General features: G+C 49.9%; 1 protein-coding gene across 1 annotated transcript in view; it reads left to right on the top strand.

Moving 5' to 3' along the window:
- Positions 1-10,381: 10,381 nt before the first annotated feature.
- The window catches only part of TBC1D16 (TBC1 domain family member 16), a 73,112-nt gene continuing 64,296 nt past the window's right edge, over positions 10,382-19,197 (top strand). The window contains exons 1-2 of the mRNA XM_008055188.2: positions 10,382-10,630; positions 13,768-14,365. Of these exons, the coding sequence (XP_008053379.1) occupies positions 10,450-10,630; positions 13,768-14,365 (779 nt within the window). The 5' untranslated portion in view covers positions 10,382-10,449. The remainder of the gene's footprint in view (positions 10,631-13,767; positions 14,366-19,197) is intronic.

Genomic DNA, 19,197 nt, shown 5'->3' with positions numbered 1-19,197 from the left:
TGGTTGCCAGGCAGCAGTGCCTGCTGGGAGCTCCCAGCTGGTGAGTGATCCCAGCTGGTAGACCTGAAGCCCAGGAGCCAGGGCTGCTGTGAGGACACTCTGGGGGGCATCTTTCAGCCTCCCTCCTTTAGCCCTCAGAGCTTGGTTGTCCCTCCTTGGAGCTCATGAATGGACACTTCCTGCCGTCCAGTGACAGGTGGCTGGCTCATGTTTATGCACCCCAGTGGGTGGGGGAGGCTCCTGCAGCCCTGGATTCACCGAGGGCCCTCTAATCCTGTGAATGGTCTCCATCGACAGCCAGAAGAGAGTGGGGACCCAGATAGTGGCTGACAAGTCACCACTGATGCTGTTGGAGGACAGAGGCAAGGCTGACAGCGCAGAAGGGGTGTGTGTAGGGGTGTGATGGGTGTGTCTGTGTGGTGTGTGTGTCTATGGTGTATAGTGTGTGGTGTTTGTGTGTGGTGTGCGTGTCTATGTGTATAGAATGCGTGTGCTGTGCGTCTATATGTGGTGTGTATGTGTGTGGTTGTATTTCTGATATGTAGTGTGTGGTGTTTATGTAGCATGTGTCTATATGTGGTGTGTGTCTTTGTGTTGTGAGCGATGTATATGTGTCTGTGTGTGGTCTGTGTATCTATGATGTGTAGTGTGTGGTGTTTGTGTCTGTGTGGTGTGTGTGGTGTGTATGTGTCTGTGTGTAGTATATGTATCTATCATGTGTAGTGTGTGGTGTCTGTGTGGTGTGTATGGTGTATATGTATCTATGTGTGATGTATGTATCTATGATGTATAGTGTGTTGTGTGTGTGTTGTGTGTGTGTCTGTGCATGGTATTTGCATCTATGTTGTGTAGTGTGTGGTGTGTATGTATCTATGTGAGGCATATCTATGATGTGTAATGTGTTGTGTGTGTGGTGTGTATGTATCTGTGTGTAGTGTATGTATATATATGATGTGTAGTATGTTGTTTGGTATATGCATCTATGATGTGTAGTGTGTGGTATGTATGTATCAGTGTGGTATATCTATCGATGTGTAGTGTGTTGTGTGTGCGGTGTGTATGTATCTATGTATGGTTTATGTATATATATGATGTGTAGTGTGTTATATGTGTGGTGTGTGTGGTATATGCATCTATGATGTGTAGTGTGTGGTGTGTATGTATCAGTGTGGCATATCTATCGATGATGTGTAGTGTATTGTTTGTGTGGTGTATATGTATCTATGTGTGGTTTATGTATATATATGATGTGTAGTGTGTTATGTGTGTGGTGTGTGTGGTATATGCATCTATGATGTGTAGTGTGTGGTGTGTATGTATCAGTGTGGCATATCTATCGATGATGTGTAGTGTGTTGTGTTGTGGTGTGTATGTATCTGTGTGTGGTGTATGTGTATATAAGATGTGTAGTATATTATGTGTGTGGTGTGTGTGGTATATACATCTATGATGTATAGTGTGTGGTGTGTATGTATCGGTGTGGCATATCTATCGATGATGTGTAGTATGTTGTGTTGTGGTGTGTTTGTATCTATGTGTGGTGTATGTGTATATACGATGTGTAGTGTATACTGTGCGTGTGTCCGTGTGTGCGCATGTGCACCGTGCTTCTCTGCCTTCCAGCCTCTGGGTGGGGAGCGGCAGGCCATGGGGTTGGGGTCCTCCGGGGCGCCCCCTCCTGCAGACCTGCTGGGTCAGTCCTGGGCATAGCCTCTGGTTCCTGACAGCCCCAGTTGGGAGATGCGCCCGGTTGGCTTCGGCAAGGCCATCTGGCCCCAGGGCCGTGCTCTGTCACTGGGAAGCCACTCCTCTTTAGCTGTCCCTGCTTGACTTGGGCCCACCGACACTTCCGGAGGGCTCGGCCCTGAGGCTACTGGCTTCCTCCATCCTCATCCTTAAGTGGCTGGGAACAGCTGTCCTCTTTGGTGTTCTTTTCCTTCCCCTCCTCTGTCAGGGTGGGGTGAACTCAAATTTCCATTCCCCACTGGAAGACTCACTGGAACTGCCAACCTAGGGTGCTGCCAACTTGAGTTTTGGACGGTGAATGGAAATTCACACCAAGTTGGGAAGGCGCCCGGCTTGGCCATGGGAGGTGGAAGGTGGGGTCAGCCACAGCACACCAAGCTGTGATTGTGGTGGGGCTGGGACGTAGAGGAACACTCACAGTGGAGCCAGGGCCACCGAGGCAGCGGGGCTCACTCTCAGCCCATGCCCTGAACCTGGAGCTTGGTAGCAGTTCTACCTTCTGGCCTGGATGGAGGGAAGGAGCCCCTCAATGAGGGGGCCTTGCATTCTAAATAGCAACAGTGACAAAATAAGGCAAGGTTGGGACTTGAGGGAGAAATGACCACCGGGACTGTGGTCCTCTGGCGGAAAAAGATGCTTCTGGAGGGCTTGCTATAGTCTCATGAGGAAGCTGTGGCTTGCGGGCCAGCACTGCGAGGCCATAAGGAGGGCATTGGCTGCCAGGGCACCAGTCTCCATGTCAGCCTCTTCGCTGTACCCTGGAGTGCTCCCTGGCCTACCTGGGGAGAGGAGCTGCCACATTAGCTTTTGAAAGGAAGTCCTGTGAATTTCTGAAAATGCATTTTGTGAATGTGATCGTTGACTACATTCATATAATTTGTACAGACCAAATCAGTATACTTGGAATCTCCATCACCCTAAATATTTGTCTTTTCTTTATGCTAGAAACATTTGAATTATTGTCTTCTACCTATTTTGAATTGTACAATAGATTATTATAAACCGTAGTCACCCTACTGATCCATAGGACTCTAGGTTTTACTTCTTCTATCAAACCATATATTTGTACCTATTAATTAACTTCTCTTCATCCTCTCTTCCCCCACCCTTCATGGCCTCTGGTAACTACTAGTCTACTCTCTGTCTTCATGAGATCCACTTTTTTAGTGCCTACATATGAGTGAGAACATGAGATGTTTATCTTTCTGTGGTTGGCTTATTTCACTTAACATAATGACCTCTGGTTCCATCTGTATTGCTGCAAATGACAGGATTTCAATCTTTTTTTATGGCTGCATAATATGTCATTGTGTATATATACCACGTTCTGTTTATCCATTCATCCGTTGACAAGCACTGAGGTCCAGCAAGCCCACTACAGGGTATATACCCAAAATAAAGGAACTCAGTATTTCAAGAGGTAACTGCAGTCCCATGTTTACTGCAGCACTATTCACAGTAGCCAAAATATGGAAGACCATTTTTCAGTTACCAAAATGTTGACGATTTAAATCCTTGATAATGCTGGTGTCTTTTTGGGAATCCAATGAGTGCTGTATATCTGAGGTCTAGTTGATCCTCATGGGGAAATAGTCAGGAATCCCAGAACGTAACCTCTGCAAACAATGAGGATACAGATGAAGATTTATGTGTGATAATACAGAGTTTATTGTTTAAATAGCAACTGGTTGGAAACCAAATGCCTCCTGATGGCAGCTGCCTTTGTTAAAAGGGTGGGTTGGCATTTTGAATTTGTTACAATGTGGTATATTAATTTCCTCCGGCTGCTGTACAGGACTGCTGTAACGGAGTACCCCAGACTGGGGGGCTCATGCGACAGAAATTTCTCCTTTCACACTTGGGCTGAAAGTCCCAAGATCAAGGTGTTGGCAGGGTTGGTTCCTTCTAAGACTGTGAGGGAAGGGTCAGCTCCAGGTCTCTCTCCTTGTCTTGTAGATGGTGTCTTCATATCATGTCACATTCTCTTTGCATATACGTGTCCATCTCCAAATCTCTTTTTATGTGGAGACTGGCCATTTGGATTCGGGCCCACCCTAATGACCTCATTTTACCTTGATCACCTCTACAAACACAGTATCTTTAAAAAAGATGTCATTGTGGAGTATTGGAGGGGATAAGACTGAAACACATGAATTTTAGGGGACATACTTCAACCCATAACACCCAGGAAAATATACTTATGAAATAACTGAATGTAAGATATGATGTAATTCCACTGGGTGCATTTTTAAAAATTAATTTTAAAATTTAAAAATTATAATTAATTTTTTAAAAGTTTTAAAAATTGATCAAGGTTCTCCACTTGTAGTTTGATGGTGACCAGCAGTTGGGAACTAGGTTTAATTTATATGAAATAGGTTCACAAAAGAAAAAAATACGTGTTAAAAGAAAGAAGTAGGTGAGCATTGTCTTAAAAGAGTAAATAACCCTGGTTAATGTTTAACAGATATACCCAGATTTATCCAAAAGGAGCCTGGTCTCTCCAGAACAACCTGGGAGGGAGAGGGGAATTGTCCTTGTGGACCCGGATTGGGGAGGAGCCGGAACCTGGAGGACAAAGGTCTCAGGTTCCGGGATTTTCCTGCTCACTAAATGACTGGGTGCCCAGAACCCATTTTCTCGTTTGCAAAACGCACCTCCCGGAGCCACGGTGAGGCTTCACATCAGGTGGCATGTGGGACGGCGTTCTATTTTGAGGACTTGTATTTTGGAATCTCCTTCAAAACTCCCAGCATATTCTTTTGATTATCCTCAATGGTGGCAAACATCTTCATTCAAAGATGGTTTTGATTTGAGGAAGCAGCTGAGAGTTGTTTGCAGCCAAGCCTGGCGATTAGGGTGATTACACAAAGTAACGCCTTTGAGGCTCCAGAGGAGGGGGGATCCACCCGGCTGCTGCCTCACCCACTGTGAAGCCATGGCCACGTATGCCACGGAGCCCCCAACTGTGGCTGGGTTGAACTTCTGTGTGCTTCAGTGCAAAACACACACCAGACTGTAAAGACTTTGAGGCTGTAAAATATTTCATTAGGAATTTTTTTCATATTAATTATGTGCTCAAATCATAATAGTTTGGATATTCTGGGTTGAAAAAACATTTTATTTGTTTTTTTGAGTTGGGCGTCTCACTCTTGTCAGTCAGGCTGGAGTGCAGTGACGTGTTGACAGTTCACCGCAGCTTCCAACTCCCAGGCTCAAGTGATCCTCCTACCTTCACTTCCCAAGTAGCTGGGACTACAGGCACGTGTCATTGTGTCAGCTAATTTTTTATTTTTTGTAGAGATGAGATCTTACTATGTTGCCCAGGCTGGTCTTGAATTCCTGGGCTCAAGCCATCCTCTCACCTTGTTCTCCCAAAGTTGGAATTACAGGTGGAAATACTATGCTTGACCAAAAAAAAAAAAAATTATTAAAATTAATTTCACTTGTTTCTTTTCACTTATTTCTGGAGTCAGTGGCTATTCGCATGTGTGATCATAGCTCACCGCAGCCTAGAACTCCTGACCTCAAGTAATCCTCCCACCTCAACCACCCGAGTAGCTGGGACTACAGGTGCATGCCACTGCATTTGGCTTCTTTTTGCTTTTCAAAATATGGGCCAGGCGCCATGGCTCATGCTTGCAATCGCAGCACTTTGAGATGTCAAGGTGGGAGGATCAGTTGAGACCAAGAGTTTGAGACCAGCCTGGACAACATAGTGAGATCTCCTCTCTACAAAAAAAAATTTAAAAATTAGCTGGGCATGGTGGAGAGTGCCTGTAGTCCCAGCTTCTTGGGAGACTGAGGCAAGACGATTGCCTGAGCCCAGGAGGTCAAGGCTATGGTGAACCATGATCGTGTCACTGCACTCTAGCCTGGTTAATAGAGTGAGACTCTGATTTAAAAAAAAATGTGACTAGCAGGAAATTCAAAATTATATATGTGGCTTACATTTTGAGCATAGCTGACCTAGAGAAGAAAGGGGATTCGTTTTCTTATACGGCTTGTTGACTGACTGCAATTCTTGAATGCTAAAGATATTCTGGACAATGGAAGTATCATTAGAATAAGGAAGAATACAGATTCTCCAGGTGATTTATGGGAAAGATAGCACAGCTTTTGATGTGCAGGTTGCAATGTGATTTTTAAAGAAGTTTCATCACTTAGACCAGGAGCAGCCAGAGGGCTTCTGGAGAGGCTGACCAGAAGGTGATTTGGACAGGTAGAAAGGAGTATCTGGGATACGGTCAGATGGTCTATGCCAGGGGTCTGCCATCTGCAGCCCATGGACAAAATCCAGCCTTCCAGCTGTTTTGTACAGCCCATGAGCTAAGGATTTTTTTTTTTTTGTAAAAAAAATGGTTTTTACATTTTTATTTTTATTTATGTATTTATTTTTGAGACAAGGTCTTGCTCTGTCGCCCATGCTGGAGTGCAGTGGCACAATCATAGCTCACTGCAGCCTTGAACTCCTGGGCTCAAATAATCCTCCTGCCTCAATCTCCCAAGCAGCTGGGACTGTAGGTATGTACCACCATGCCAGCTAATTTTTAAAATATTTTTGTTGAGATGGGGTCTCACTGTTGCCTAGGCTGGTCTCAAACTCCTGATTTCAAGTGATCCTCCCACTGCAACCTCCCAAAGTGCTGGGATTACAGATATGAGACACTGTGCTCAACCAGTTTTTACATTTTTTAACTGATTAAAAATATTGATTTTTTTTGGCACTTCGTGAAAATGTTATGGAATTCCAGCTTTTTTAATACAGTGTCTATAAATACAGTTTCTCCATTATAGTCGCACACATTGCTTATTGTCTGTGTCTGCTTCCACAAGACGGGTCAGAACTGAGTGGTCGCCACAGGGAACATCTGGCCCAAAGACCCCAAAATATTTGCCGTCTGGCTCTTTGCAGAACAAGTTTGCCAACCCCTGCCTCAAGGGTTTGACTTTGTTCTGCAGCCCACACTGGACACACTGGGATGCCGAGAGGCCTGAAAACGGGTGGGTTAGGGAGACCCACAGAATTCAGGGCCTGGGTCCAGCTGAGATCCATGGGAGCTGCCTGTGGCTCAGGGCTGAGGAGGTGAGGACCTGAACTGGGTCACTGTCCCAGGACTGGTGATTTTCAAAGATGATGCTGACATGGGGACCGGTGGGACTGGAAGATGGGAGTGGTGGATGGATCTGCCAGTGGAAAGATGCAGGAAGGCTGGGAGTTGCTAGAATACTGTGCTTGGGGAAAGTCAGTAGTCATGGAGGCCACTGGAAATATGAAAATGGGGGCAGGACAGACTGGAGAACAGAGTGGAGTCAGACAGAGGCACCCAGAAAGGCAGGTGGGGTGGAAGGTCGAGTGTTGAGCTGCTTGGTTCTAGGACGGTCACCAATGAATCTGCCCCCTGTCTCCTGCTGAGCCAGCTGGGACCCCACCTTCCCACTCCCCCCCATCTGTCCCAAAGCCTAGCCAAGTGCTGGAAGTGAAAATAGCATGAACTTGACTTAGGGGACACCCTCAACCAGCTCTGGATTTTTGGAGACATGTAAAAAATGCAGAAAGTTCAAGAAACAATATAATATACCCTGAGACCCTCTACCAACAGATAATTTTTCATTTTTTTCATTTTTTTTATTATAAAGATGTGGGGTGCAATTCAGGGTTAGGTATACAAACATTGATTATGCAGGTACCCTCGTTGATGAAGTATGCCCCTCCCTTCCCTAGCAGTTTTCCTCAACTGCCAATCCCACCCCCCTCCACTGACAGCTTTCCCTACTGCCAATCCCTTTCTTATAGTATTATAATAATTGTTCAAGGTCTGCTTATGCATGAAAACATATGGTACTCTGTTCTTTGTTTCTGTGATAGATCACCCAGTACGATAGACTCTAAATCCATCCAAGTTGTTTCAAAGTCCATATGTTTGTCCTTTTTTATGGCTGCATAATATTCCATTGTGTATGTGAACCACGTTTTTTTTTAATCTAGTCCAGCTTTGATGGGCAACATGGTTGGTTCCATGTTTTTGCTACTGTGAATAGAGTTGCAATAAACATACATGTGCAGGTATCTTTTTTGTAGAATGATTTGAGTTCCTCCGGGTTTATTCCCAATAGGGGAGTTGCTGGGTCATATGGAAGGTCAATTTCTAGTTCTTTCAGAAGGTGCTACAATGTTTTCCAAAGAGGTTGCACTAGTTTGCATTCCCACCAGCAGTTAGTTTTTTTTCTTATGGTAAAATACTATAACATGAAACTTATCATTTTAAAAATCTTTTCCTCCTTCCTTCTTTCCTTCCTTCCTTCCTTCCTTCCTTCCTTCCTTCCTTCCTTCCTTCCTTCCTTCCTTCCTTCCTTCCTTCCTCTAAAATTAGAGACTAGGTCTTGTTATGTTGCCCAGGCTGATCTCTCAAACTCCTGGACTCAAAACAATCCTCCTGCCTCGGCCTCCCAAAGTGCTGGAATTACAGGCATGAGCCAGCTGCACCTGGCCCATTTTAACCATTTTTAAGTATAGAGTTCAGTGGCACTAAGTATATTCATGTTGTGCAACCATCCCCAACATCCACCTTCAGACCTTTCTCATCTTCCGAAACTCGGTCCCCATTAAAAACACTAACTCCCCATCCCCCCTCCCCAGCCCCTGGCTGTCTCCCTCTACTTTCTGTCTCCATGAATCTGACCACTTTAGGAACTTCATCTAAGTGGAACAGACAACATTTGTCCTTTGTGCCTGGCTTCTCCCACTCAGCATAACGTCCTCAAGGTCCATGCATGTAGCATGTGTCAGCATTTCCTTCTTCTTTAAGGCTGAATAATATTCCAATGTACCATGTTTTCTTTATCTGCTCCCAGTCAATTGTTTCATCATATTGGCTTCAAGTCTTTTTTTTTTCTTTCTTTCAAAGAGAGGAAGTTGAAGCCCCCCGCCCTTATTTCACCTTCCATTCTCTCCCTCCTCTGCAGCCTTGTGAGACTGGCCTGCACCCTGCACGGCTGTGGTTTGAGTCCTGGACATCCATCATCTGTGACCAGGATGCAACAGGCTTAATGCCTGTCTGTTAGTTTACACAGGTGACGTCAGCCCATGGTCGTTCCCTGGCTTGGTTGGGTGTGTGTGTTCGTGAGTGCCGTCTGAGTACAAGAGTCTGGTTGACTTACGCAGCTACCGCGTAGACCTTTGGCTGTTTCCGGTTTCCAATTGGAACAGACTGGCTGCCAAAGCTGTCGTGTAGGTGTCTTGTATAATTGAGTTACAGATTCTCCATGCAGAGTCTGCAAGTGTTTTAGGTCCCAGTACACAGTACGCATATACTTTATGCATCCCAGGTAGCTGTACCTACACAGGTACCTCTTCACATTTCCTACCCCAGCACTGAGTCCCGCCACGGCCAGTGTGCAAGGTCATTTTTTCTTCTGTTTTTCCTCTTATGCTGGTCTTGACACACTAAGTTGATTTCAGGGTTTACTATAGAGCTACAAACTGCTGTTTGAAAACCCATCCCAGGAGCAAAGCACAGTGACTCATGCCCATAATCCCACCACTTTGGAAAGCCAAGGTGGGAAGATTGCTTGAACCTAGGAGTTTGAGACCAGCCTGGGCAACATAGTAAGACCTAGTCTCTTCAAAAACATTAAAATTAGTCATTAGGCGTGGTGGCACATGCCTATAGTCTCAGGTACCCTGGAGGCTGAGGTTGAAGGATTGCTTGAGTCCAGGAGTTTGAGGATGTAACAAGCCACTGCACTCCAGCCTGGTCAACAGAGTAAGACCCACTCTAAAAACAAAACAAAACAGAAAGAAAGGAAGGAAGGAAGGAAGGAAGGAAAGAAAGAGAGAGAGAAAACCCACCCTAGGAAAGAAAGAAAGAAAGAGAGAGAGAGAGAAAACCCACCCTAGGAAAGAAAGAAAGAAAGAGAGAGAGAGAGAAAACCCACCCTAGGCCATTTCCTCAGAGTGAAATGACTGGGGTTGGGCTTTCTCCTATGGAATCGCTCCCCTACCCAGGGGTAGACCAGAGCTCCGACAGCTCCTCTTTCCCAGCATCCTCTCCAGCATGGCACAGTTTTAGGCCTAAAATTGCCTTTTGCCTGGGTGTTGCATATTTGTTTGAAACTGAGACTCTCTTTACATCGTTATCAGTCCTTTGGTGTTCTTCTTGTGCAAATTGCCCATTTTTTTCTACTGGGATGTTGCTTCTTTATACAATGAACTTGTAAGAATTCTTTATATATTTTGGATACTGATCCTTTAGTTTCTAGGACTTTTTTGTTTTGTTTTGTTTTTAATATGAATTGGGAGGACTCCACTGTGCTGATACAGGTGGAAACCTGGCCACAAGAATGCCTGGAGGCTTTTAGGAGATTGCAGCAGTGGGAACAGGTTTCCTCTAGCCTAGTGGTTCTCATCAGTGTGATTTCACCCCAAGGGGACAATTGACAATGTCTAGAGGCATTTTTGGTTGTCGTATTGGCAAGGGAGGTGCTGGTGGCATCTGTAGGTCAAGTCCAGGGATGCTGCTCAGCATCCTGTAATGCAAGGTGACACATGCTGGTGTGAGGCAGAACACAGCCCTGGGGACACCTGGTGCAAGTCCATGACCTTGACCGTGGATGCATCTCCTCTCTCTTCCTCACCCAGGCAGGTCTTGACGAGCCCTGCCTGGGCCAAAGCTTGCGGAGGATGGAAACACTCGCCCAGCAATGTCTCTGGGCCGCCTCCTTCGCCGGGCCTCCTCCAAAGCCTCGGACCTCCTGACCCTCACCCCAGGTGGCGGCAGCAGCGGGTCCCCCTCTGTCCTGGATGGAGAGATCATCTACTCCAAGAACAATGTCTGCGTGCACCCACCGGAGGGGCTGCAAGGGCTGGGGGAGCACCATCCAGGTGAGCCGGGGCAGGGGAGGCCTGGAGGTCATGGGCCTGGGGTCCCAAGGTCATGGACCTGGTGAGGGCTCGACGGGTCTCTCTCAAGTCACCAGGCCCCCGTTCAGAAGGCTGTTTCACTTCTTCATCTGCTCTAATCTGTCAGCTGTGAAGGGTGTTGGTGCCCTCTGACCGAGACCTGTGTACACGTGGAGCGGAGGCAGGATGAGTTAAGGGATTTAAACAGTTTTCACCAGTTTGTTCAGGTCCTAAAAGGTGTGAGAGCTCTGAAGGGCTGCTGGGGGAGCCCCTGCCCACCAGGTGAAGGAAGCAGGACCCCTCCTACAAGGGAACCTGCCGAGGTTGGGGCTTTCTCCTTAGCTCTGCGTCTGGAGTCGGGACCTCCATCCTTCAGGGTTTCCCCAAGGCAGAGGGCTGAGATGAGATTGGACTGGAGCAGCAGGCAGGGCTGGAGATGGGAGGAAATTCCTGGGAAGTCACCGGTTTTGTTCGCACTCTGCCCTGGAATCTCACGGTTTCAAAATGAGGGACAAAACTCCAGCTGGGTCTTGCAGGGTAGAAACAAGTCGTGGGACCTTTCTGGACACTCCATATAAACTCTGCACCACCTGTGGCATTCCTGGGACACTCATGGTCCCTGAGGGGAAGTCTTTTTCCTGTGGAGTTGGTAACTTTGTTATGCGCCACAGAGGAAGAGACTGTGCTTTTTTTTCCCTTCAGGGCCCAAGTTATGTTCTGAGCCAGGGCAGTAAGGCCTTGGGCCACAGCACAGAGGAAAGACATGTGCATTTGGTAACCATAATTAATTGTAGACCTTCCAGAAAGGAGGGAGTCTGGAGATGTTAGGTCGGAGGGAGGAACAAAAAGATGAGTTAGTGATACCTGAGGCCTGCGTGGTCCTTTGCCATTTGTGTAGACGACCTGCAACAAATAAATATATTGCTTTGTTCAGTTTGTACAGTAACCTCCTGAGAATGGCTGGGTCCCAGCAGGCCTCTTTGGTGGGTGAGGACCCAGGTGCTCAGAGAGGCTGAGTGTCTGTCGACTGAACAGCGACAGTTTCTGTGGGGCTGGAGGGCAGTCTCTAACTCTCCTCATTTCTTCCTGCCTCCCCTCCCCTCTAAAGGATGCTTTAGGGCCCTATAGCCTGGCTGTGGCTCATGGGGTCTTGCTTCCTCTCCTCCGAAAGGGCCCACTCTAAGATTTGTGGGCCCAGGGCAAGAGTGCAGATAGCGGCCTGACAAGATGTCAAAATATTTAAAAGTTAAAAGTTACATTGAGGCCGGGCGCTGTGGCTCACACCTGTAATCTCAGCATTTTGTGAGGCAGAGGTGAGGGGATTGCCTGAGCCCAGGGGTTGGAGACCAGCATGGGCAACTTGGCGAGACCTCATCTCTATAATAAATTTTTAAAAAATCAGCTGGGTATGGTTGGCATATGCCTGTGGTTCCAGCTACTTGGAAGACTGAGGTGGAAGGACTGCCTGAGCCCAGCAGGTTGAGGCTGTGGTGGCCGTGAGTGTGCCACTGCACTCCAGCCTGGGTGACAGAGTGAGACTCACTCAAATTAAAAAAAAAAAAAAAAAAAAACATTGAAAAAAGAAAGGATACCTGAACATTTGGGATTTGGAAAAAAAAAAAAAAAAATATATATATATATATAATAATAATATGTGAGATCTGGGCACTTGACTTTATGCAAACTGTGATTCCATAGAGTACTGAATAAATAAATTATTAAATAAGACAAAAGTTTAAATTGTGCTAATGAAATGGTTAAAGAAAGAATTCTGTCCTCTTGCCTTGGTAAGTGTCTTCACAGCCTCTCACAGTCAAGTGCAGGGTCCAGACTGGGAAAGCAGTCCCCAGGACCCCGCCTCCAGCTGAAGTTTCTTCCGTTCTCGTGGTGTGGGCAGAGGTATTGGGGGGTCAGGTCCCTGGAGAATGCTCTAGGAGGGAGGCGCGGGCCTGGGATGGCACAGCCTCTCACCTCACCCCATGGGGAGGGGTGTAGGGAGTGGGGAGAAGGCCAGGCTCTGGGACCAGGCCCGAGCGTGTTACTCGTTCTGAGCATGAACTAAAAAGAATGGAACAGCCTGAGAACTTTGTGTGAAACACAGAGGGACAGCGAGAGGGATGGGGAAGCAGAGGGCTCAGGCTCTCTTCCCAGTCCCAAAGCCACGTGGTTTGTGGATGTGGAAACACTTGGCCTCACTGTTGGCCTCACCGTTGGCCTCACCACAGCTGCCTCACACACCCCCGGTTTCCCACCCCCCCTTGGAAAGGAAAGCAGTGCTAAGGAGATTTGGGAGTCAGGGGTGCAGAGACCTGGGGACTGGGAGCAGGAATTGGGCTACCCCGAAATGGCTTGGTGTTGCATTAGAAAATGCTACCTCCCCCAAAACCGAGTGCCCATCCACCGAGTGCCCATCCACCGCCTGCTGACCCGGGAGAAGTCGCTTTTCTCCATCATCACCAGCAATCCAGTGTGTGACACTTACGCCCAAGAAGTGGCCCCTTCGTCCAAAAACCTGCATCAGAAAAAGTAAAAAATAAAAATAAAAAAAAGCTGAGTGCTGCTGCTGATTGGAAAAGGCCCAAACACCACCAGCTTGGATGTATTTTTTTGTGAAATAGAATAAAGTCTCCAGCTTGCATCCCTCTAATAATGCTAGAAAGTTGTGAAGCTGGGCCCTTGAATGCCGAGCTTCTCCACAGACACTGGGCTTCTCCCCGGACGCTGGGTTTCTCCCTGGGTGCTGGGCTTCTCCCAGGGCCACTGGGCTTGCCCAGTCTCTGATGAGAGGCAGGTCAGCCCAGGGGCCAGGTTGGAGGCTCTGGACACGTGGAGAGTTTCCCATGCTTAGAAAAGTGTACATCAGGCTGTTGTTTGGGGACCAGCACCGCCAGATCGGCTGGAAGTGTGTGTGCTTAGAAAACACCCAGAGCTTGAACTCATTTCAAGCTCCATTGTGTTCCTCTAGTGTTTTTTGCTTGGGACCAAGCTGTATCTGGAGCCCGGCTTGTGATTTACTGAAGAGGGTGGTGGCCCCTGCGGGAAGCTGGCCAAAGGCACTGTTGGGGCCTCACCTAAAGCCTGCAGGGCCCTAACCCACCCATCCTGCTGGCTTCTTTCAGGTTACCTCTGCTTGTACATGGAGAAGGATGAGATGCTGGGGGCCACCCTCATCTTGGCGTGGGTCCCCAACTCTCGCATCCAGAGGCAGGATGAGGAGGCTTTGCGCTACATCACCCCAGAGAGCTCCCCCGTTCGCAAGGCACCCTGCCCTCGGGGCCGGCGCACCAGGAGCTCAGGGGCCTCCCACCAGCCCTCCCCCACAGAGCCACGGCCCACCCTGATCCCCAAAGATGAGGACATCCTGGTGGTGGCCCAGAGCGCCCCGGATGGCATGCTCGCCAGCCTAGCACCAGAGGACGGGGAGAAGCTGGCGCAGGGCCTGGGGGAGGACGGTCCCCTCCCGGCCTCACAGCCTGCCCACAGCGACTCCGGGATCTTGTCCACGGTCAGTTCGCAGGATGGCACCGAGGGGGGGCGGGAGCCGCGGCCCGAGGCCGGGGAGGAGGAGGGCTCCTTGGAGCTGTCGGCCGAGGGCGTGAGCAGAGACAGCTCCTTCGACTCGGACTCCGATGCCTTCTCCTCGCCCTTCTGCCTCTCGCCCATCAGCACAGCCCTTGCCGAGAGCCGTGGCTCCGTGTTTCTGGAAAGCGACAGCAGGTGAGTGCCTGGTTCTGGGCGTGGGCTCTCTGGGGTGGGTCCCCCAGGCCTGACCTGGGCACATGGGAAGCTGATGCTAGCTGAGGGCTAGAGGCCACTGTCTGTCAGTCCTGTGGCTGCAGAAGGCACTGCCTCCCCCCGGCGAAGGCTTCCTCCTTTACGCCCCACTGAGAGGGTTGTGAAGGCCACACTCTTCTCTCTCCTCACCTAGGACTCAACGGTCCCCTCCAGATCTGACCCATTTCCTGCAGTGAGCTCCCTGGGCCTCAGCCCAGGGAGACCTCCCCGGTAGGGGAGGGTCACATGGCACTGTGAGGTTCCTCAGGGCCTCATGGAGGTGGGCCTGCTCCAGGTTGGAGAGAGTGAAGTCACACAGGCCAGAGCCCCCAGAGCAAGCACAGGTGGGCCTGGCCTTTGCCCTGGGTGTGGTCCTTGTGCTTGTTAGATTTCTAGGCAAATGGTGGTGATAACCTTAGACAACAGTAAGAGCTGACATTAGTCAGTGAGCAAACGATTAGTTATTGAGCTCCTGCTATATGCTGGCGTGTGCTGGATTTGATGGTCTGGGCATTGCCAGGGCCCAGTCCTGGACACCGTGTGCTATGAATGATATATTTTTAGGCTTTCACCACTCCCAACCCTGTGAGGTAGATCTCAATGTTACCCCTTCATATAATAGGGGAAAGGAAGACTCAGAGAAGGTAAGTGATTTGCTGGAGGCCACCCAGCCAGTATGTAAGCCAAGCCGGGATTTGAACCCAGATGGGTATAGCACGAGCTCGAAGCACAGAAGGTCACGCGAACCCATTAAGTAAGGGAGCAAAGGGGCAGGGTGTAGTGACACAGAATGCTCTGCTGGCTTCAGCAGGAATGAATTTGAGATGGATTCCTTTCTGATTTTATCCCTTCAATAAGATGTGGTCCATTAAAGCCCAAGGGGGAACTGATAACATTTGTCTCAATTATTTGAGAGTACAGATAAAAGCAAGCAGTCGTAACCGAGGACTCCAGCTCCCCTGGATGAGGTTCACTGAACTGTGTGGCATTTCGGGCCCGGGAACCAGGCTGGGGACAAAACTCCAGCCCTGGCCTGGGTCCCGCTGGCTGGGCTCAGTCAGAGCTCCCCCTGGTGGTGCCAGCATGGGACCTGCGGGTGTCCCTGTGTCCCCAGAGCCCAGGCGGAGAGGAAGGTTGGAGCTCTACCCCAAAGAGGTGGCCGGCTTGGGCCACGGTCTCGGAGCTGAGGACTTAGTGGCAGAACCCAAACCAGAACCTGGCCTGTCAGCTCTCTGTCCAGCAGCCTCGTCTCATAAGGAGCTCGGATTTAGGAATTAGGGAATTGAGATCTGGCACCCCTGGTTAGTGTGAACCTGGGAAAGTTCTTCTTGGAGCCTCAGTTTCTTCATTTGTAAGAGGAAGATAGTAATATGCATTTTATGGGAGTATCATGGGAATGCGCTCCTGGCTCCCCCTTCCCCATCCTCTGCCTTGGTGGTTTTCCACCAGGGCTACAGGTAGGGATCTCCCCAGGAAAGCTTTTTTTGAGTTGGAGTCTCACTCCACTCCCCAGGCTGGAGTGCAGTGGCATGCTCATGGCTACCCCAGCACCAGCCTGCTGGGCTCGGCGATCCTTCTGCCTCAGCCTTCCTAGTAGCTGGAACTCCAGGTGCGTGCTATTGCGCTTGACTCATTTTTTTTTTAAATTGTAGAGGCGAGGTCTCACCAAGTTGCCTGGGCTGGCTTGAATCTGCAGACTCAGGCAATCCACTCGCCTCGGCCTCCCAAAGCTGGGATTACAGGCTGAGCCACCAAGCCTGGCCCAGGAAAGCTTTTATACCGATGCCTAGGTACCTCCAGGTTCTTCTAAAGCAGTGATTCTCACCTGGTGCCATTCTGTCCCCAGAGGACATGTGACACTGTCAGGAGACACTGTTGTCACAGCCGAGGCTGAGGGTGTGCTGGCATCCAGCGGGTGGCAGTCAGGGATGCTGCACAACCAATTGCTCGCTGAGCTGCCCTTCAGCCCGGGACCCTTATCCCTGTGTCTCTCATCATGAAGCCACCAAGCCAGGTACCATGTGGCCCCTGCTGAGTGAGGCTGCCTCCCTCCCCACCCACAGCTCCACGTCCAAGTCTCTTCTCTGACTCTCAGTCCATGGGGCTCTCTGTGCCCCGTGCTTTTTCTTTTGGAGTTGGAGTCTCACTCTGTTGCCCAGGCTGGAATGCAATGGCATGCTCATGGCCACTGCAGCCTTGACCTGCTGGGCTTGGGCGATCCTTCTGCCTCAGCTTTCCAAGTAGCTGGAACTACAGCCACTCATCACCACGCCTGGCCAATTTTTTGATTTATTGTAGAGACGAGGTCTCACCAAGTTGCCCAGGCTGGTCTTGAACCCCTGAGCTCAGGCAAGCCTCTTGCCTCAGCCTCCCAAATTGCTGGGATTACAGGCTTGAACCACTGCACCCGGTGCCCCACGCTTTTAAGCCCACAATCCTCTCTTCCATGCTCCCGATTGGCCAACTCTGCCCTGGGGTGACTTCCTGTCTGGCTTTTAGGAGAGCCTTCTCTGAACCCCCAGTCTGAGGAGGGTGTTCCCCATCGCCCCCTTCTCTGTTCTACCCCTTGAGCCCCAGCTGCATGTCGTGTCCTGTCCGTCTGCTGGGAGGCGGGTGGTGGTGAAGGAGTGAACTTCAGAACTCAACAGATTTGCTTGTGATCCTGGCATCACCCTCTCTCCCCCACCGCCGGGAAGTTGTGTGATCTTGAGGAAGTTACCTCCTGTGTCCAAAATTCAGCTGCCCCATGGGTTTGAAATGCAGCCAACAACACTCTTGTGGGGCGGGTCAGCATGAGGGTTGAGCGCGAGGTTGGGGCCCATGGTCGGAGAGCCTAGCCTGGGGATCCTCGCTCAGGGGAGCCATCCTCAGCCGGGGGCTGTGCTGGGATGCTCGCCTCCTCCTGGCCCTGCTCATGATGGATGCACAGAAAATGCTTCTTGGCCTCGTGGCTACCAGCTCGGGGCTGCCCATCCCGTGGGCCTCTCTGCCTTGGGGCCTGGACAGTCCTGCATTACGTGCCCTTCAGGCCCTCGTCAGTCCAGTTCAGCAGAGGTGGACATGAATGGGACCCTCCCCACCCCTCCGGGAGCGCGTGCTCCAGTCTGGGGCTGACATGGAATCAGCCAGTCTTCAAGACAGAAGTCGTAGTTCTAACAGTCACAGCAGTTCCGGCCAGCCCTGTCATGCATGCTTGGCTATTGAGAGCTTTAAAGAGAACAGATTCTTAAAGTGGCTGGGTGGGCCCCAGAATCTGTATTTTCCTGGCCTTTCCTTGCCCCTGTGTTCTGTGTGTCCAGTGTGCCGTCTTGGCTCTCACTACATCATAGATCCTGGAAACAAAGCTTGGACATCCTGCTCCCTCCCCGTCCCCTAAGGCACCTTCAAGTGAAGGGACCGGAAACCCTTGACTAAAATGGTCAGCGGTACTGGACCATAGAGCGGGCATCCCCAACCCAGCGGCTCAGGAGAATCCCTTGAGTGACTTTTAAAAATCCTGATGCCCAGGTCACATCTGAACCAATTAAAACAGAATCTCTGGGTGTGGGGCCAAGGAATCAGCATCTTTTGAACTCCTGGAGGGAGGTTCTAATGTATAACCAGAGTTGAGAGCCCCCTCTGTGTAGGAGGCCAACCGGAGAGAGAGAGGCCCTGGTGCACTGGAGCAAGGAGGGGGTGTCAGGGCTGAGGTCCGCAGGGAGCTGGCCATCCCACAAGGGGCGTGGCTTTGAGGACTTGCCTGCACTCACTGAGGCTCTGGAGTGGAAGTTCTCCATTACTCTACCTGGGAATTGAGTCCCCAGGAGGGCAGAGCAGGTAGGCTGGCTCGCTGGACCCCTCTAGTGGCGGAACTGAAGAACTACACGTGCGGGCTGCGTGTCTGGCTGGGATTGGCCAGGAGGAGGAACAGCCCCTGGGATTCCAGGGTTCCCCAGACACTTGCTTATCTGGCAGGTACTTCACAGAAGGGCTACGTGGTTTTAAAAATGACTGTGTGCCCTGGGCTCTCGCATTCGTGCACTGCCTGTGCCGTGCAGTACAGCCAGACAGGACCTGGTTCCTGAAAGCTGGACTCCTGAGTCCTCAGCCCCCAGCCCAGGGACGACCTGGAAATCCTTGACCAAACGAGCGTTCAAGGCTGATTTGGGTTGATGAGAACCATTGTGGCCAACTCATCCTCGTGGACCTGCCTCCCTGCCCTGAGATCCTGAGTGCCCCTGAGCCAAGGTTGGGCTCTGGGCTCTCTGTTTCCTGCACCTGTCCTGGTGTCAGAAAGAAAGGCGTGGGTTGTGGGGAGGATGACCATGAGGCAGGATCAGTGGACGTCCTGCCCTTCATTTCTGTGCCTAAAGGCAACCGTCCAGTCTAAAGAGCCAGGTGGGTGAGGGTATGGGTGGCATGGCCCCCAAGTGGCAGGCACCCTGTCCTGGAGAGGTGGGTTGATGATTTGGATAAAGAACTGGAGCAGCTTCTACTCCCTAAGTCCAAATGTCTCTTCTGGAACTCATCCTAAGAAATAATCCAAATTACAGAAAGAAAAAAAAATTTGCCTGAAGATGTTCATCATGGTATTCTTTATAATGGAGGGGAGATCCTGAAGGCAGATCCATTGAGGTTCATCTGCTGGATCAAGGAGTTTCCCTGTGGCCCATAAGCTCCCTGAAATCTTCCCCCACCTTTTAATTTAATTTTTTAGAGACAGAGTCTCACTCTGTTGTCCCGACTGGAGTGCAATGGTATGACTCTAGCTCACTGCAGCCTCCAGTTTCTGGGCT

Source organism: Carlito syrichta, unplaced genomic scaffold (assembly GCF_000164805.1).
Source record: "Carlito syrichta isolate Samal-C Ts95f unplaced genomic scaffold, Tarsius_syrichta-2.0.1 Scaffold301768, whole genome shotgun sequence".
Taxonomy (NCBI): Eukaryota; Metazoa; Chordata; class Mammalia; order Primates; family Tarsiidae; genus Carlito; species Carlito syrichta.
The sequence above is the reverse complement of the archived record's forward strand: the minus strand, read 5'-3'. Positions and strand labels throughout refer to the sequence as shown.